This window comes from Nothobranchius furzeri, chromosome 7 (genome assembly GCF_043380555.1).
Source record: "Nothobranchius furzeri strain GRZ-AD chromosome 7, NfurGRZ-RIMD1, whole genome shotgun sequence".
NCBI classification, from domain to species: Eukaryota; Metazoa; Chordata; class Actinopteri; order Cyprinodontiformes; family Nothobranchiidae; genus Nothobranchius; species Nothobranchius furzeri.
In genome coordinates, this window is record NC_091747.1 from 53,219,124 (window position 1) to 53,239,085 (window position 19,962).

At 40.6% G+C, this 19,962-nt stretch overlaps 1 protein-coding gene across 3 annotated transcripts in view; it reads left to right on the top strand.

Moving 5' to 3' along the window:
* The window catches only part of crispld1a (cysteine-rich secretory protein LCCL domain containing 1a), a 21,305-nt gene extending 3,661 nt beyond the window's left edge, over window positions 1-17,644 (top strand). The window contains exons 3-15 of one of the 3 annotated variants that reach the window (XR_011521105.1): window positions 4,526-4,644; window positions 6,731-6,863; window positions 6,955-7,070; window positions 8,834-8,934; window positions 9,018-9,218; window positions 9,920-9,980; window positions 10,071-10,137; window positions 11,759-11,889; window positions 12,006-12,049; window positions 12,143-12,215; window positions 13,048-13,128; window positions 13,781-13,856; window positions 13,937-13,965. Coding sequence is in view for 2 of the 3 variants with exons in the window: in XM_015955289.3 (XP_015810775.3) it covers window positions 4,526-4,644; window positions 6,731-6,863; window positions 6,955-7,070; window positions 8,834-8,934; window positions 9,018-9,218; window positions 9,920-9,980; window positions 10,071-10,137; window positions 11,759-11,889; window positions 12,006-12,049; window positions 12,143-12,215; window positions 13,781-13,856; window positions 13,937-14,070; window positions 17,402-17,453 (1,308 nt within the window). In the remaining variant the exon portion in view is untranslated. Of the gene's footprint in view, window positions 1-4,525; window positions 4,645-6,730; window positions 6,864-6,954; window positions 7,071-8,833; window positions 8,935-9,017; window positions 9,219-9,919; window positions 9,981-10,070; window positions 10,138-11,758; window positions 11,890-12,005; window positions 12,050-12,142; window positions 12,216-13,047; window positions 13,158-13,780; window positions 13,857-13,936; window positions 14,071-17,401 lie in introns of those variants that run through there. The other 2 variants (XM_015955289.3, XM_070553208.1) reach the window with 2 other exon arrangements.
* Window positions 17,645-19,962: the final 2,318 nt, after the last annotated feature.

A 19,962-nucleotide genomic window follows, 5' to 3' on the forward strand; every position in this document is an offset into this window, starting at 1 on the left:
TGCTAATGGTGAATTAGAAGCAAATAGTCGGTTCCAAAAACTCAACAACACATTGAAATGTCTTTATCTACTCATCACCTTACTGTGTATGACTCGTCTTCACTCTTCATCTAGAATCCTCTGGTGCTGATCCGTAACTAGCAGCAGTTGCTCAGAGCGGACTAGTTTGTTTTGAAACGTGGACTGCAGTACGCAAATGTGACCACAAGATGTCATTCTTACTTCATGCACCTTTATGTTTCATGCCTAAAATCTCTCGTTTGCCTCCAGATGAACCCTTTTTGTAATTAGCTGTTTGATGCTTGACACCATTATTGTGAGCTGGTACGTTTCAGCCTCACATCCCATGTACACAGACTTTGGATTTCAATAATAATGGCTGCAATATTTAGCCAACTTTTGTCATATTTACTGAAAATGATGACTTCTTGATTCTGCTTTGTCAGGGACTTCTGTTTTATTTTTTTATCCGGGTTAGTTTCAGGATAAAATGTAACCAGAGCTTCAGTCACTGACTTCAAAAAATGTAAACGTAGATCAGAACCTCTCAACCATCCTTGTTCAAGAGCTACATGATGGGCAACTTTCCTTTTAAAAAATGGATTATGTACATGATTATTAAAGCATTTACAAACCAAGAACAAAGACTTCTCCCTTGTGAACTGGTATTGAGGTGCCTTGATATCTAAACATCACAGTCGGCCTTTGAAAAAGCCTAATCAGTGAAGCTCTGTCACTAAATCTTTTTGGTTTGCCATTTCTCTAAATGAGAAGTAACCCTAACCCCAACCCCAGCAGTCACAGCCCAAAAGATCCTGATTTTAAGGTGAACAAGTGTTGGTTTATCATATGTACTAACTAGATTAGGAAACAAATAGTTCCTCCTTGCTTAAATGTGCCCACAGAAGCAATCCATGATACTATCTTTGTACTTATATGGTGATTCAGAAAACCTAATATTAATCTCCTACAGTATAACTCTTATTTTATTATTATGATTCCTTTTGGGTTCATTGAATAAACCCTTGTGCACTTGTTCACCTCTTCTGCTGTTTGCTTTGCTTTACTTTCCCCTGCCTCTCAGATTTTCTCACTATGCACCAATGATTATTAGCAGGAAATGTATACTTGCAGAGGAAGTACCCCATGCTCCCCTTGAATGCAACCAGATGAACAAGAGAGAAATAAAATGAAACCAGACCACAAATGAAGTGTTAAGCGAAATAAACAATGCTGTGTGCAGACTGCTGAAAGACGTTAGCTAAGAAGGTGTTTTTCTTTACAGGCCTGCAGTCGTGCGGTCAGAGTGGGTGGTGGGTGGGGTGGTTTGTGGTTATGAGGCCTCTGCTTTTGGGGTAACTGTGCAAACAACAGCAGCTTGACAAGCCGACTGTACACTGTACAGATGCAACCGCTGAAAATGCCAGTCCCACCTGGCACTCTGGTTGGCTCCTTTACACATCTTTGGTTCATGCCTACCTCAAAGCAAGTATTTATGGTACAAAAAGTAAATTTTAACAGCTTCAGCCAGTACTTTATAGATTTATTTAACAAACACAACTGAATTGTACTGAAGTAACGATAAAGGTTTTCAACGCATTAAAGCTGCTGTGCTTTAGAACTAAATGACTGTTTTTTACATAAATGGGGACTTGGCTACATGCATATCAATCACATGTAATTGCCTGGGTATTTACAAGGGTACATTTCACCAGCGGCATCAATATGTAGCACTTCCTGTGCATCCAGGTATCAAAGTAATGTCTTAATATTTCTGCCAAAACAACATGCAATTGACTAATTAATGTTGTTTAGTAGTTTACAAAAGAAAGATTGCATAATCTATATTATAATATAATTACCAGAACAGGGGCTTCCTTTTCAATTTTCAAGAAACTCCTGAAGACCCTGCTCTTCAGAGAGCATCTTCTAAACTAGCACCCTCCCTGCACCCGTCCCCCTCTCTACTGTCCGCTCCTTTGTTCCCTCCTCTCCATGATTGATGTCAAGTTGTTGTTATTGTTGTTGTTAGCCTCAAGAGCAACATGCCGATTATCACTTGTAAGTCGCTTTGGGCAAAAGTGTCTGCTAAATACATAAGCATAAACATAATCTACTATGACATTTTGGGGATTGTTTTAACCCCTTTAGCCCTAGACCTATTTTGAAGCCTATTCCTCAAAAAACGGTAAAAATGGTATTTAATGGTAAAAATAGTTTAGATGGCCTTGTAGTGCTGGGTTTGCTGATTCATTTGATGGGAATTATTACTATTTCTTCTGTAGTGTGAGGGTTGTTTTGGGCCTGTTAAGGGACTAACGTCACAGGGTCCCCCGCCTGGGGGACCCTAGGGCGTTAGCTGAGCTCAGACTAGCTGCTAGCTCATCAGTCCTGTAGGATATAAATGCTAAAATCCTCTATTTCTACTGACTTGTAGCTATGCTGACATACCAAAACATACGATATTTTCTGTTGTTAGAGTCACAATTTATTGGTAATTGATAATTCTGAGCATTTTGAAACTAAACTGAAATGTTTCAGGTGACTGATTTTGATCAAAAATTTCCTATCTAGTATTTAAAACTTAGGGGTCACAAGAGCCCTCGTAAATATTTCGAAACAGGAACTCTTTCATGAATGCTGTTTGCAGTCTGATGCAGTCCACTACGTCTTTCCAAGTAAATTTTGTCACCAGTGGAAAATAAACAATTAAATTAATGTTTCTATAAAATTCACAGACATCATATGTTAAATCCACGACACATCAAACAGGACCAGAAAATAACTTAGCGCTCCATAGACGCATTCATATTTTTTTGACAATAGGGGGACCCGTGAATCAGAAGTAGACGGGTGTGACTTATGCTCTCTATTACGGTATTTGTCAAACATCCTGTTCAATAAATGCAGCTAATGTGTTGTCATTAATTGCCCAATTAACTCATTTTATTTACAGTCTAGAAACTTGTCCTTTATGTCCCCAGTCTGTTAAGTCAGACCCTTGGATGAAGTCAAAGATTTGTACCCAGGGAAACGTACCAGTTTCAAGGCCATCATGGTTTCAGCTAAAAGCTGCTTATCGTAGCTTCAACCTTCCATTATTGTACCGCCTAAAACGTCAAAGTCCAGACTGTCTTCACAGATGTGCTAGAGCTCAGTTATGTAACATTTCTGCAAGATTTGGTAATAAAATGTGATTTTGCTTCACATCTGGGAAAAATCACATGGTCTTTTTGATTTAAACAAACATCCGTTCAGTAACGAGTAGCTGAAGAGACAGGAGTTCACTTGCAGCCTTGCTAAAAGGTTGATGGTCTAGCTCGTGTTTCAGGACAGAGATCAGCACTTATTTGTGGTGGAACGTTTGAAACGATGAGAACAATGACGGAGGAGGTGGCCTCGAAATCATTTGAGTGTCTGCTCGGCATGAGAAGAGGAAGAAACGTTTGACACCTTTTACTGATGTTTTACTCCACCACACACCCATGCATGCCACACAATTTGAATTTCCTAGAAACCTGTTAGGTCATCCAACACCGAAGTTGAACGAAACCATGTTTAAATTACAGGAACACGGCGTCCTTCAGGGAACTTACAGCTGTGTTATTCCAACATCTTTATATTCGAATGTGGAGCAGCTGTAAGGAAAAGCATGTTGGATTTCCAGAAGACCTCTATAAAGATATATGATTCCTTAGTATCCAACTGGACTTAAGAATGCAAGTCAGAGAGCAGTAAAGTGAAACAGCATATGGAAAGTATTACACAAGAAAAACATTCTTAGCTTCCCTTTAAAGAATGTAACCAAAAATTTAAGGGAGAAAAACTCATCAAGGCCGATCTGGTTGAGAGAAAGTCAGAGCTCTTTATGGTGATAACTCTTGTTGGTTTGAGGTGAGAAACTCAAACATGTGTGATTGTGTTTCATTGGTTTCCCACCATCTGTCGCTTCTCTGACCACAGAACAGAGTCTGTTAGCAGCTTTTTAGTCTGACAATGTCATACTTTCTACTAGTGATGCACCTATATGAAGTTTTTGGGCCGATACCGATATCCGATATTAAGGTCACTGTTATAGCCGATAACCGATATTTGCCTAAACCAATATACTGACATAAATGCTTCTGAAATCAGCAGATTTTGTATGGAATGGAAATTAAAAGAGCTCAAATTCTGTTATTATGTATACGCAACACACACATTTATGGTTCTGAGATGATTTCATTCACTGTTCACATGACTAAACAATTACACTCTCCCCCCCCCCCCCACACACACACACACACAGAGTCTGAAACAGGCAAACAAATGGAGACGAGATTGTTAATATCAGCCCGGTTTTATTTATCGAACCGATACCGATATGTAAAAAAATGATCGGCCTATACTGATATTCATGCCAATATATTGTCCATCCCTACTTTCAACTCATTGAGCAGCTAAGTGACTGGCTTTTTAAAGTAAACCACAACTTTGCATCCAGTTGAATCCAGAAAGCTAACACTTTATTTTCCTACCTGCACAGTCATGGGACACGGAATTGGAGCGTTCAGCCGAGGAGTGGGCAGAGACCTGCCTGTGGGAGCACGGGCCTGCCAGCTTACTCCCACAGATCGGACAGAACCTGGGTGCACACTGGGGAAGGTAAATATTCAGAAAACTAGATGTGATTGTAGACTGAGCTCTGAAATTAGGTGCTTTTTTACCAATTGAAAAGTTTTATTTTTGATGCTAAAATGATCTCCAAAACACGCATTGCATTTCCATTCTTTAAAAAAATGAGCGTTCTTCTGTTTTACATCCCTCATAATGTTCCAAAAGACTAATTTGTACCTATGTGTATACCGCTTGGTTGTGAAGGACCCAGAAGGGACGTATTATCCAAAATGATTTAGTAAAAATAAGCCAACTGAGAAATGAAGCAGGAAGGTACGAATGCAGGTTCCTAAGCAACAGCGGAGCAAGGGCAAGGTAACAGCAGATGGTCTAGCCATGTTAAGTACTATGCATAATTGGTAGCTTGATTACTTTAGTAGATACAGCTGAGACGACTGCAAAGGATTTAAGGCGGATTCATGCTTCTCCGTCTGCGTCAGTGCGGAGACACGCAACGCCACTAACCGTCCTTGCATAGGGCCCCGGCAGGCACTCAAGTACGTATGGAGTCGAGCCCACTTTTTTAAACATCTTTCCATCGAGACGGAGAACGCAAGCTTGTGATTGGTCAGGACGCCGCTGTTGTCTACACTGCCGCCATTGCGCCCTCAAAAACATAAAGAGAGTCGAGGATAACTAGCGGCAGACACGGAGCAGCTTGAAGAATACCTCGCGAAAAAAACTCTAAAATATGAACGTTTTATTCCCCCCGTGACTGGAGGAGTGAAAAGATGCGCAGCAAGCGTTTTATTTGTGGATGGAAATGACAGGAAACGTGGGTTCAGAGGTGGTGAGCGCATGAAGAGGTGGAGGAGGATGAGAGGCAAATTTGTCAGTGTTAAAAAGTCTCTTATATACAAAAAACACAATATAAACACACTATCTTGGACCGATACATGACAGGATACCACAGAACAGCGCTACACCCTCTGTTGTCCTGCCGGGGAATTGCTTTGCAACACTCCCCAGGAGACAGAGAAGTATGAGAGCAAAACGCTTCCGTCAATCCTTGCGAAGCTGACGGAGAAGCATGAATCAGGCGTTGGTCTTCTGCTTAATCAGGCCATTGAGCTAGCAGCCTTAGCAGGGAAGCTCAGATTGACCTCTCCCTAGCCATGTACACCATCTCAACAGTGGGACCTCAAGGCTTCCCAAACAAGCCTAGAAATGTGACAGTCCAACAGTCTCCTACAGGTTTACATGTCTAGAACACCTCTCCAATGAGACACCCATGGGGGCAACCTGACCAAATGTCCAAAGTGACTTAGCCTTGCTGTGATGAGGGAGTTCCCCAACCCTAACCCTAACCCTAATTATCCTTGGGTTTAGGTGGAGGGTAGAGACCTTTCATAGTGCCGTCAAGGTTACTGGGGCCTTACCTGGAGTTGTGGCCGGGAGGGGCTATTGTGAGCACTGGATGGGCCTAGGTCAAGACATTAACATGGGCTCGATCTCCTGTGGACCTGCTGCCTGCAGGAGCAGAAGAGATTTGGTGCAATGCAGAATAAGTAGCAAAACCAACACCCAGCCCAGCAGTAAACATTTAAGACATACTATACACTCTAATGCTTATACTCTAATTCATAAAACTTTTGTTTCTGTAAACATCAAGGACGACATGTTACACAGCTGCCACTTAGTGAAGATCAGAGGAAACTCTGCCCTTCATCTTAATGAAAACACCTGAGCTTCACATTAAAGACTTTTTATTCCACATCCCATCAATTCTCCTCACCATCAAGATGATGTCTGATTTCAGCCAGATTACTCGCCAACACCTGGTCCCAGATCAGCAGCCTTTGTTACAAAGCAGAGACCGCTGGATGTTTCCGTGCAACTTTTATGGGGGTTTATGTTTTATTCAGTGTTCTAAATATCCCAAGTTGACTACATAGAACCAAATTTATTAAAGAAATGCATAAAAATACCAGTCAAAATAATCCTTTGCTAATTTCTTTTGGGATTACAGCTAGCAGAATGCAGCGAGTAACCTCGAGAAACTACACGAACCAACACGCAGCTAAAAAAGTGTAGTATGATACGTTGTTGAATGTCTGCTTCCCGATGTCACCAGCTATCGCCCTCCTACGTCCCACGTTCAGGCCTGGTATGATGAAGTCAAGGATTACTCCTTCCCTTACCCCCAAGAGTGTAACCCCTACTGTCCGTTCAGATGCTCCGGCCCAGTTTGCACACATTACACCCAGGTAACCACACCAAGAATAGGATTTTCTTTGTCAATTTCACTAATACGAGTCACATTCATGGTTTGTGATTCACACTTGTCTTCTTTTCCAGCTGGTTTGGGCCACCAGCAGCCGAATTGGCTGTGCCATCAACTTGTGCTACGACATGAATGTTTGGGGCCAGATTTGGACCAAAGCTGTGTATCTTGTCTGCAATTACTCACCAAAGTAAGCATGTGTGTCACTGCCATTAAACTGTATCTCCAACTAACTTCTACCTCCTGAAAAAGAAGCACAAAAACTTTTTATTTCCAGTACCAGTTTGCCGCAATGCTGATCTGGCATCTGGGAGCCTTTCGTCATTCATAAGTGGCGGTGTCGGTACAAGATCTGCTCGGGTGCAAAATTGGCTCGGGGTCCGTCGACTACCGATGACGTCTAAGTAGTTGATTGGCTGTCTGACCATGAACCTTACGGAATTACGTAATCACGTTACGTTGTTATCAGGTTACGTTGTTATCAGGTTACGTTGGTCCAGGCAAATCTTTCTGTTGGAAAGATGGACAACTTTTACAAAGAAATCCATCATTACCTCTTTGAAAATACACTTTTAGCATAGAACTGCATGTATATTAGGGCTGAACGATTAACTGCATGTGCAATTAAATTGCGATGTGACAAAAGGAGATTTTCTAATCGCAAAGGCTGCAATTTGGCAGCGAGTGGTTAGCGCAATGCTAATATACATGGAAAAACCCATAGGAATGCTAATGCTAATATCACCGATTACATTATTACAAATTATGAATTAGAAACGTGCCAAATGATTACATTTGGAGTCTAATAGAAAGTAAAACTATCATCAATCAAATAAGTACAGATAGGTATTTTAGTAAAGCCAGAAAACTTTTAACTCCAGAGTTTTGGCTAGCAGCTATGAGCGTAACTGAACTACGCACGAACAAGACGTCAAAAACTCTAAACACAAAATACTTCAATAAACGGGACACACTTCTTTCCTGCGAATACAGTTTCACAGGTGTTGCTAATACCTATGATCCTTCAAGGGATGTGCTCAAAGAGGAGTTCAACATTATGAATAAAATATAGTGTTTTATTTTACAAATACCATTATAAACACAAACTTACGTCTTAAGAAACATTATTTTAATAACAAAACTGCTAAAGTCTTTCCAACAGTATAGATGTGTAGTGTATAATGTCCGAGTGGGTTTGCCGTACTTTGACATCATCTGCAGTCGAAGGACCCCGAGCCGATCTTGCACCCGAGCAGATCCTGTACAGACAGCGGCATTGTGGCGCAATTGCATCCTTTTTACAAAAGATTACACAGTGGCGTTATAAAGGGAGTATGGGAATGGTCTCTGCGTTGCTACAGACATTCTTTAGGATTGAACATAACTTGCTGTTTATTGAGATTGAAGTTTTGTTGACAAGCCGGTCTTAACGGTGTCTGTCCTCCACAGACCCCGTGAACTGTCTACTGCTCTGCGCTTCTGCTCTAATGGAGAGAAGCTCCCAGGGCAGACCAGTTTACCATCTCAGCTGAATCTGTCAACAAACGCTAAATAAATGTTTACTTTAATTCTTAATACAGTTGCCGGCCGGAGTTAGGCAGCAATTCCACACGTGATCATGACACCACCTTATGTTGCGTCAAGGCGTAATCATTTACAAGTCTGGTTTTGTGGCAACATTACCACCAAGCATGATGGCACAAATGTCACACAGTTCCCACATCGTCATGCTGCCTCGGCGCTTTAATGAGTTACACCATGGTGGCAGTATTACACTGATTTGCTGGCACGGCGTGTCTTATGAAAGCGGCAATAGACTCAAAAGGCATTCATTTACACTAGACACCACAACAGATTGATTAAAATAATGAGCGTGTGTCCACTTCAAGAAAATTAACAGTTTGTGTTTTGCGTCTTTACATGTAAAACTTGCATGTTATGCTGCCTTAACAGGGGGAACTGGTGGGGTCACGCACCTTACAAACATGGATCCCCGTGTTCTGCCTGCCCTCCAAGCTATGGAGGAGGATGCAAGGACAACCTTTGCTACAAAGGTATGCTAGTGCTACACAAACCCAGAGGGTTTAAAAAAGGCCTGGTGAAACAAGCCTGTCATTCCCTGTTTTTGTATCCTTAGTTGAAGATGACAGATCCAACCGTCTGCAAGAGGAAACAGAAGAAAACAACTTTATTGAGCCAGAGGCCCCTCGCGGTACGAAGCCCTGGCCCCAGGCCTCCAAACCGGAACCTCCCAGCCTCCCTGCCCCAGTCCCGGCCACCACCAAGCCCCCCAGAGAGGACATGCAGAAGAATGAAGTGGTCAACACACAGCAGATGTGTAAGCTGTCGTTTAAGTGTTCATTCGGCATGTAGTTTCATCTAAATTGGGGGGTGCAGAGTATGGTTTTAGGTATGGGACTGGCAGAGAGTATAACATGTACTGTACAGATAAACCTGCCTTTGAGAACTGGGTCAGAACCAAGTAAATTCAGACTAACTGCTTTAGTGTCAATGAGGTAATTATTAAAAAAATAATAAAAGAAAGAAAACAGACTGTGACAGAACCATATTTCCCCCATTTTTCTCCTTAGATTGCCAGAATGTACGACAGCTTTTATCTGTCATCTCTCTGATCAGTACTGATAGTCTCTGAACTCCACACAATATTGCACGTTGCTCTTTAGGGGAGGGAGGGGAACTTTATTTTAGCAGGATCCCCTGAGTGTGTGTTTGTTTTTGGCTGGCTGAGGAGGGGTGAGAGGGGCTCACTGTGGTTTTTAAATGGCTTCCTCGCTGCAGTGCGAGGAGCCTGTGAGTGCAAGATGAGACATTTCCTCCAGTATTTGCTGACCACCCTGAACCTCACTGCAGAATTATTTGTTTGTCTTCGGTTCTGGAAGTGCTGTAACAATACCTTCCCCTGGGCTTTGCACAGCATCGCCTTTTTGAAGCCAGTGATCCGCATCAGAGCTGCTGGTTCTTATATGCTGTTTCCTGTAAGAACACTCTCTCTGAGGCTTCTATGTTTATGTGTTTCAGCTCAACTTGTAACCTGTGACACCAAGCTACGAGATCAATGTAAAGGAACAACTTGTAACAGGTGAAGTGATGGAGAGACATACACACACCCTCAAATTATCTCAGAGTATACAGTATTTGTAACAATGGACATTTATGCGTTAATCAACAGGTACGAGTGCCCAGCTGGATGCCTGGATGCAACAGGAAAAGTGGTTGGGACAGTGTACTATGAAATGGTGGGTAAACAAGTTGGCAGGCAAATTTAAAGTTGGAATAATGGTTGGTGCAACTGACAAATTGCAAACCATTTTGGTGAAGAAGTATCCGGAAATCTCCCAAACGTGTGTGAGGATTGTTTTCATTTTACTCATGTGAGTTGCAGGTTCTCCTTCTGGCACAAGTAATTTGGACATGTAAAAAAACCATTTGTGAGCCATCATGAATGTCTGTGATCCATTGCAAACTTAGCTTGCGTGGCTCAGAAAGTACATGTGAGATAACTTTGGAAATGGTTTAACTTACTAACATATTCAGCCAGCATTAAAGCAATTTGTGACACAGGAAAACTTACAAAGGATTCATGCAAAATGTATGAACCTGCATTTTTGCCCCATGTGACCTGGCCATTTGTTAATCTTGTTTTGTACGTGACCATATTGCATATTACATTGCATATGCAATATGGCATTGCATATTGCTTATTATCCCACAATTGTGTCTCTCAGATTAGTCACAGTCAAGTGAGTGATGGCTAAACATTAGTGTGCAAACCCATCTACAAGATTGTCTTTCATAAGGTTCAAAAAGTTTTGAGTGTGAATCCCGGACAAGCCCCCATTTACTTTGGGAGCTCAAATGGATTCATAAAAAGCAATACATCTCGCCTAGCAAGCCATCCTGTCTACATAAATATATGGTCTGGCCACAACCCATTGAAAGAATCTAATCTTAGGGGCGAATCTACAGTTGTCTCTGCACACAATTGAACAGTGCTAGGACCAATCAGAGCAACAAACAACATGACGGCATCTTTGTAGTTTTTTGCAGATACAGTGCTTAGCCCACTAAAACACCCATCCATCCATCCATCCATCCATCCATCCATTATTTTTACCCGCTTATCCTCGCAGGGTTGTGGGGGGGCTGGTGCCTATCTCCAGCTGTCTCCACGCATGAAAGCAGTGTGCACCCCGGGCAGGTTGCCAGTCCATCGCAGGGCAGCCCACTAAAACAGAGTGCATAAAATCATAAGAGTGCTGTGACTGGCAAGACACAAAACTGTTGCTTTGTATGTTGTAGACCTACTGAGGCTACAATGGAGTTTAGACCAACCTGCAGAGCAAATTTTCTCTGCAGGTTGGTCTGTATTACTAGGTTATCATATATTATAAGTAATAACAGATTCGACCAAACCCTACCCAACCTGCAAGGGTCATGACATTAGCCCCCTCCCCAAAAAAACACATTTCTTCACTGCTGTCTGTTTACTTTCAACCTTGAAAAGATATGCAGAGGAGAGCACTTTAGTGGTGAAAGTTATAAATTTACTGTAGGAACTTTGAGAAAAAAATAACTGCACTTGTCTTTAAGCCATTGTGAGGTGAGCTTTAAAGTTCTCGTCTGTGGTGCTTATTTTTCATCCCAATTTTGTAGTTTCATTGGACACTTTATTGCTGATGCTTATGTGTCCTCTGAGAATGACATAATCCAAATGATGTAGTGTATTCCTACAGTGGTTAGTCAGTACCATGCAGAGTTGCAGCTATGTGTCAAACTGGGAAAAAGAGCAAATGCTACTTTCTTAACTGCCGTGTCAGCAAAATGTGCATGATGTCTATGAAACGTCTTTCTTTGCAGCAATCAAGTGTGTGTAGGGCTGGCCTACATGCCGGTGTCATCGATAACGATGGAGGGTGGCTGGATGTGACAAGACAAGGCAGGAAGGACTTTTTCATCAGATCCAACAAGAATGGGGTGGAGTCAGTTGGGTAAGACGTTTAGAGGCAAGATTGGAATGAATTTATAGGTGGCTGAAACTATTTTAAAGTCATTAAACAGTGGAAGGAAAGAAGGAAATCTGATGTTTTTGTTTGTTTGTTCACAGAAAATATAAAAGTGCTAATTCCTTTACGGTTTCCAGAGTAGCAGGTTAGTCCAAGAACGTAGCGCTTGTGATATGTTTCATACAGTCATTTATAAAGCAAACAACAAATTATAAGGATCACTGTGTTTATTTTACAGTAAAAGCAATTACGTGTGAAACCACAGTTGCACAACTTTGTCCATATGAAATGCTGGCAAGACACTGTCCAAGGTAAGAACTTTAACAAGATATTTTGACCATTTTAGAATGTGTTTCTATGGTAGATATCATAATCACTAATAGGTGCTAGAATGACCTCAGTGAGGAGACTAAAAATTAATCTGTGAAAGGGTTTGAACATGGTGATGATCTGTCAAAGCGGAGAGATCCTATCATTGTCACATTCTAGCTAGTAGAAAGATTATGAAAAGAGCAGCGCGGACTACTTATGATGTTACACACTCTGAGCCTGAACACTTTGTGTGTATTCATGAAAAAAAAAGTATGGTTAAATGTGTGTTTATTTGGTTCAGTAATTTTTTTTTGTTTTAGCTTGTGAGCTGGTGATTTACACCATGATTAGCTTAACAGCAGTTGTTGCAAAACGTTAGCGATAGTAGCACACTTAGCATAATACAGCTAATTACTAGCTGTATTTTTTTTTGATAATCAAACTTTGGAGGAAGGAGGATCAATGTGGTTATTGTCCTGGCCGTGGAACACTGGACCAGCTCTATACCCTTAGGGGGTCCTGGGTCCGTGGGAGTTTGCCCATCCAATCTACATGTGTTTTGTGGATTTGAAGAAGGTGTTTGACCGCATCCCTTGGATGACCCTGTAGGAGGGTACTTCAGGAGAATGTGGTGCCAGGCTCTTTGACATGGGCTGTTAGGTCTCTGTATGACCTTTGCCAGAGCTTGGTCCACATTTCCGGCTCATTTCTGGTGAGAGTTGGACTCCGCCGAAGCGGCTCTTTGTCACAGATAACTTTTAAGGAGTGCAGCCAAGGTGGTGAGGGGATCCATTTTGGTGGCCATAATGATTAGGTATCTGCTCTTTGCAGATGATGTGGTCCTGTTGGCTTCATCAGATCGTGATACAGCTTTTGCGGGAGCGGTTTGCAGCCAAGTGTGAAGCAGCCGGGGTGAGAATCAGCTCTTCTAAATCCGAGACCATGGTCTTGAGTTGGAAAATGGTAGAATGCTTTCTACAGGTCAGGGATGATGCTGTGCTCCAAGCGGAGGAGTTTTTAAGAGATAAGCTGAGAAGCTTGGTCATTCAGGAGGGGCTCAGAGTAGAGCTGCTGCTCCTCCACACAGAAAGAGGCCGGTTTAGGTGGCTTTGGCGCCTGATCGGGATGCCTACTGGACATCTACCTATTGAGATTTTCCAGGCACCTCCAATGGGGAGGAGACCTAATAGAAGACCCAGGACATGCTGGAGGGACTGTGTTTCTCGGCTGGCCAGGGAACATCTTGGGTTTCCCCCAGAGGAGCTGGCCCAGGTGCCTGGGGAGAGGGAAGTCTGGGCCTCTCTGCTGAGGCTGCTGTCTCCGTGACCTGACCGCAGATAAGCAGAAGAAAATTGATGGATGAATGGATGCTGTTAGGCAAAAAAATGTCCTAGCAAATCAGACACTTTAGGAGGTGGAAAAGCTGACCTCATACAGCAAGGTAAAACTGGAACGTTATTGGAGAATTGTAAATCTTGATCTGCGATCAGAAAAGGATCCCACATGTTAGTCTACTTGTTATTGTATTATCGCTGGTATAAATCACAAATTGTTGTCTTTTCAGGTTATACTGCCCAAAGAATTGTATAGAAGAGAACCCTCACATATCCAGAGTAATTGGTACTACAGTGTACTCTGATGTAAGTTCTTGTTTTTCAAGCTAAATTTGTGGGGAAAGAATTCTGTACGAATCAACCTTTCCTCCGATGTGCTCCCGTAGAAGTCCAGTATATGTCGAGCAGCTGTCCACGCTGGAGTCATCAGAAACGACGTGGGTGGTTACATAGATGTGATGCCAGTGGACAAACGGAAATACTACCCCGCCTCATACCAAAATGCCATTTTCTCAGAGAGGTAGGACATGCATAATCTTAAAATAATTAGGTTTCTGTGATTCTGTTGGTATATTGTGATAAGAGTAAGCAGTTGAGAACTTTTTCTTTCCTCCTTGTGCCTCCAATATTTTCAAGACGCAGACAGTTTATTACTCCTCTCATGCAATGTGCCTCAGAGGGTGATTAGTATGCCTCTAGTTAAAAATAATTAATTGCTTTGCAATTAGTCTTGAGAAGACAAGTGTGTCGCTGTGTAGCTCAGGGAATGGTTTGCCTTTTTGGAACTAATCATAATGATATTGATATTGAGGAAACACTAACACTACTACCCCAAAATAGACACAAGTCCCACGCTGCTCGGCTATTCCATGAATGTAAAACTCTATTTTTCTGTAAGGGACATCAGTGCTTAACTCATTCACTGCCACTGACAACTAAAGTCGTCATTTTAAATCCAGCCGTTCACTGCCAATAAAGACTAAAGTCGTCATTTGCATCTTTTTACTGTGTGGGTGTCGGAACGAGCCCCCGGACCGCGAGAACAAACATCTCAGCTCTAAAGACGATCTTCATCCGCATATGTCACATGTCACGTGATCAGGAAGCAGAAAATCCATGTGTTAGGAGATCGTTTTGGGCCGTTGCTGTAAAAAAAGTGAGGCGTGAACCGGAAGAGCTTCTGCTGATCACAATTTGACAACAGATTATGAAAGAACTGATAACGCTCGAAACACGCGGATTCTTCCTGATGTAAGAGGTGAGTCTCCTCTTTGTTTTGGTAGTTTTGGCGTTGACATCATCCTAGCGTGCAACGTTCTGTGACTCTTAAAAAAACTGTAAAAACGATGAGAAACGATGCCAGCGAACGGCTTTACTGATCAGGAAACGGCTGCAAGTGAATGAATTAAAGAGCAAGTCATCCCCTACCAGAGTATTGCTCCACTCCCACTTCCTGTTTGAAAAATGCAACAAATGATGTTGCCTAGAAGACCGAGAGGGTGGAGCCGCTAACAAATTCACACACACAGGCTCACAATGACATTGTGACATCGTATGGTACCAGCTATCGTCCTAGGGCACCTTTTAGCCAATAGCGATGGCAGATTAAAATTCAAATTATGTGCAGAGTTTTTACCTGACAACACTGAAAGTTTTAGGCAGAAAACTAACATTTTAACTAAAATGCACTACAGTGCTAAACTATTGACTACACGAGTCTGTAGCATGATTAGACACATATTTATTCAGTTTATCAGAAAAAAAATTGATTTGGGAGTCACTTGCTCTTCAAATAAATGCTGATTAAATTTAGTCAAGGGTTAGGGTTATACAATAATTAGGATTTACAATGGGTTTCCTGAATACATAATTACATTCAATCACTCCAATGCTATTTATGACTTTTTTTGAAGGTTCTCTGACTTTCTTTTTAAAGGTGTTGAACACTGAAAAACCATATTTTTAATCATCATATCCAATTATAATCAGTCACTCTGAGATTTTCATGCACGCTGAACATGAAAATAGTCTCCTACATCTACCTCTTGCATTTGCTTCTGATAGAAAATAAACAATGAAACTCTAGGATTTGAAAAGCCTGACAGATCTAAGTCTCACTAGTGTCTTGACTCACAACAGGGAAACTGTTGCTGGTTTAGCGTCCAGGAAACAGCAGAGAACGTCTCAGTTAGTAGAAGCTAACCGTTAGCATTAGCAACTTCACTGCAAGGCTGAACTCATTCGGGCTTTTGTAATTTCTGGAGATAAAACGTTCATTGTTCATTGTCTGTAAACCCAACGACCTCCCACCCCTTTCCAGACTGAGGTGAAGAGTTCTGCTTATCGCGGCTGCTGCTGCTGACGTGTGGAGAGTCCCAAAACCCTACCACCCCACCTAGGACACTTATGTTGTGTAATGTCTGAAGTCTGTTGCATTTCTGTCTGAGCTGTTTTTTGCATAGCAAAGTTTCCCTCCCTGTGGAGGGTAACTCTGAAGTGCCTTTTTTCCCTCCACCTGATCCATTCCTCATGTAACCCCTCTGTTCTCTATTAAGGTAGTGCATCTCGGGTTGTGAATGACCACAGTCACCAATTCTTGTCATGTGTCTTTGCCTATGTATGTCTCATCTCAGAATTGTGTGTACTGAAACTCCAATTTCCCTCTGGGATTAATAAAGTATCTTTGAATTGAATTGAATTGCTAGTCAGGGGTAGAGTCATGTTGCTCTTATCCAATCCAAGGCGAGACTCCAAATCCTCCAACCTCCAAATCCAGCAGTGATGTGACTCACTTCTAGTTCCTAGGGCACTGAATAAAATGCTCATTTCTTGCATTTTCTAATATAGAATTAGCTTTTTCAACTGTGATTAAACTAATTTCTACTAACACTTTGAGAAAGAAATAAGAATTTTTATCCAGATGTTTTTTTTAGGTTGAATGTTTTTAAATAAAAACTTGTACATCATAATTCTGCTAAGGAACATAGCTTTCATTTTAAAATGTTAGTAAACAAAAAACACAACAGAAAAAAATGTGTTTTATACTAGACACATGATAAAATGTCTGATATAAGACCAGATAAAGCTCTTCAGCTTGGAAATGAGTTTGTAAGTAGAACACATCATCATCGGCGTATGTGCACATTTTTGATGTAGCTACTCTGTATTTTTAGGGCTGGAAAATTTCCATTATTTTTTCTGATTTTCAGTCAGAGTTAAATGTAATTACCAGTATACTTTTTTACATCCAAAATTAAAGTTTAGAAATTTTATGGAAAAAATAAAATCACATATAAATCCCGAAACAGAGAAATCTCCAGATTGCTGCTTTAAAACTTAGTGATGGTGAGTTTACATGCAGGAAAATTGGTTAATTTTTGTTTTTCTCCTTGGAAATTATGCATTTACAGATATGAAACAAAATGGATTTGTAAGTTTCATATTGACAGATCACCAATGCAATTGTCGGTAACGCTTAATTTTGACCAAGTCCAATTACTGGGCCGTTTTCTTTGGTTTATCTTTGACCTACTTTGTATTAAAAAGGGGGAAATGTGAAGTTAACTTTTTCCTTTATTGCCAAGTGCTGAGACACTCCAATAAATGATGCAGAAATGTGGATGCTCATCTAGTTTTGTAAGGTATGGTTCCTCATTCTGAACGTAGACTGTTTGTCATTCTGCCTGTAGAACGTTACCACAGTCTGTCTTTGTTGGACGAGTTTCATTTATTTGCCTTCAAATAAAAAAGGGATGTAATCTGTTTTCTCAGTGGGCTTCACCCTCGTTCTGCTTGAGTCCTATCTGCCATGTTTTGGATCTTGCTCTTATTCCTGTCTCTTTCCCTTTCAGCCTTCAGAACCCTCCTGGAGGGAAGGCGTTCCGGGTCTTCGCTGTGATTTGAGGAGCTTGGAGAACATTTTTGCCAAACATAAAAGAAGAGCCCTTGAAGCTTTGGAAAGCCAAATTGTCAAACTCAGTGACTGAAATTTTCAGGCTCTGTCTATCACACCTCAAGGTCATTCCCATGACGGAATAAACCCGGGAACAAACCAATCAAAGCTACTTCCCCTCATGTTCATTAATGGGAATTTCACAAACTGTAAATAGGGCTGATGCATTTGGTGTTTTTGTGCCGTAGTCTTGCCTTTTAAACAAGACAATTTAAGCAAACATCCTTGTACTGATTTGCTATAGAAATCAAACATTTTCATGGCACATAAGAACAAATATCCATTTTTAATTTGCAGTATTTGTCACAATTTTTTGTTGGTGCTTCAGAATAGTTTTCTTTATTTTCTCTGCCATATGTTTTAAATACTTGGGATAAATTGTTACATTTATTTTTCTAAATATTTTATGCTATGTATCAACATGAAATGTAATGGATGCTGCTAGATGTTATGATGTATGTGGAGTATTTTTTATTTTTTGTTATTTTTTTTTCAAAACTTCCTGCAGGACATGAAGTGAGCTCATCCTACAGAGTAGCATTTTTAAAAACAAAGTTTCTCTCCTCTATGTGTATTTCATTTTGCAGGTTGACACTACCCCCAAAAGGTCATATTTTACCAAGTGGTTTTCATCGATAAGTAAATGCAACGCACATTGGTTTTGTTGTTTATCAACTACTGGGAACTTATCTTTTTAGTACATTTTTAAATCCCATTTGTGTTACTCTGTACACATTTTCCTTCCTCAGGTAATACTAATTTCTCAATAAAACAACAAATCATTGTCATTTCTACTGGGTGTTTTAATTTAAAGTCAAATAGTCAGTGTTACACTGCAAAAACTGACTTAGAAAAAGTTTTTAAAATGCCTCATTTTTAGACATTAGATTTCATTATTAGTCTAAACAAATCCTCAGATAAGATAAGTATTCTTAAATATGATCCTAAGTTCTTAACAACAGTTTCATGGAGCGGGTAGGTTCTCCATGGGGGGGCTCTTTACCTGCTTTACGACAGCTGTTATGCTAGCTGTTAACTTTTTCAGTTAGCCAATTGTTAATAAAAAGCACAAGAAGAAGAAAAAGAAGTTTGCTTTTTTTGTTGGCATCATGGCGAAGCCTGGAAGTAAAAATAAGAGAGTAATGTATTTGGGTAGGATGCAAAGAGCTAGTGTGAGGGAGCTAAAGGAGGCTACAAAATCACGGATTGATGGTGACCTGGCTTTGTTGCTACTGAATTTGTAAGTAATCATTTTTGTCCAACGCTGTGGATCTTTTTACTTCGTGGTTTATTTTAGTATTAGTTAGCTTGTTGTTAGCGCTAGCTACAGCATGTTAGAGCAGGGTTGTGTACAACTGTTGTAGTTACACTTTCAACCAGTAGAGCGGAGGAGCAGGAAACTGCTTAGTGTTACTTTAAGGATTCTAGCTCAGCAAATTTGCCTTCCCCATTGGCAGTTTTTTTTTCACTCAAATCAATGAAATTTGGGTCATATTTAAGAATATTTATCATATTTTAACTTATGCTATTATTTTGAAAGTGTATTTTTCTTTTCAAACTAAAAATAAGATAAAATATATTAAAATTAAGCATTTTTGTTTTCTTAGCAAAGAATTCATCAACGAACCATCTTGTAGCTTCAAGATTTTAACTCTGGTATTTAGTTTATTCATTTTTTATACATATAGCGAGTTTCTTTAGTGTTCATTTCCAGAAAAATACAAAGTCACTATTCATTTGCTTCTGTGCAGCAGCGAAGAAAAGCAACCAGTCCATAATGGGTTACAGCATGTTTATGTCCAACTGTATTATGATGTCTAGAGGGCTGCGATAGGTTTAGACTGAAGCTGCCATCCTTTGTTATTCCCCAGACAAGCGCTACTAAATTGTAACCTAATGGGCTGACTGTGCAGCTACAGGCCTGGTGGCTATAATATGAAAAAATATAAACACAGTCTTGCTGAATTAATGTTTGTGTGTCAGATGGAAATTTGTGGCAGTAGCAATAGGTGGAAAAACAAACTCCTCTGCCACATGCATACTTGCCATACTGGTCCTCAGAATAACTGGGCAACAACTAATGGGTCAAATAGGTTTGTAAATGTTTTCAATTATAGTTCTACTCTACTTTAAATAATAGTAGCTTCACATCATTACTTTCAGAGCTTCAGCTCTTTGCATGTGCGTTATGTTATTCTTAATATTTAGACCCTACAGGCTGGGTTGTCACCATTTGCATGTAAATACAACACAATTAGCATTAATGCTAACATTTAAGATTTTGTTCATACTTGTGTTTTCATTTAGAGATATTCACAAAGATTGTGTCATCCTGACAATAAATAAGTCCAACACAAACCACACATTAGCATCTAAACAATAGGTCTAAAGTCGCACTACACGTGTCTGTAGCATTTCTAATGTGGGGTAGTATTTCCCTTTGTCCACTGGCATCACATC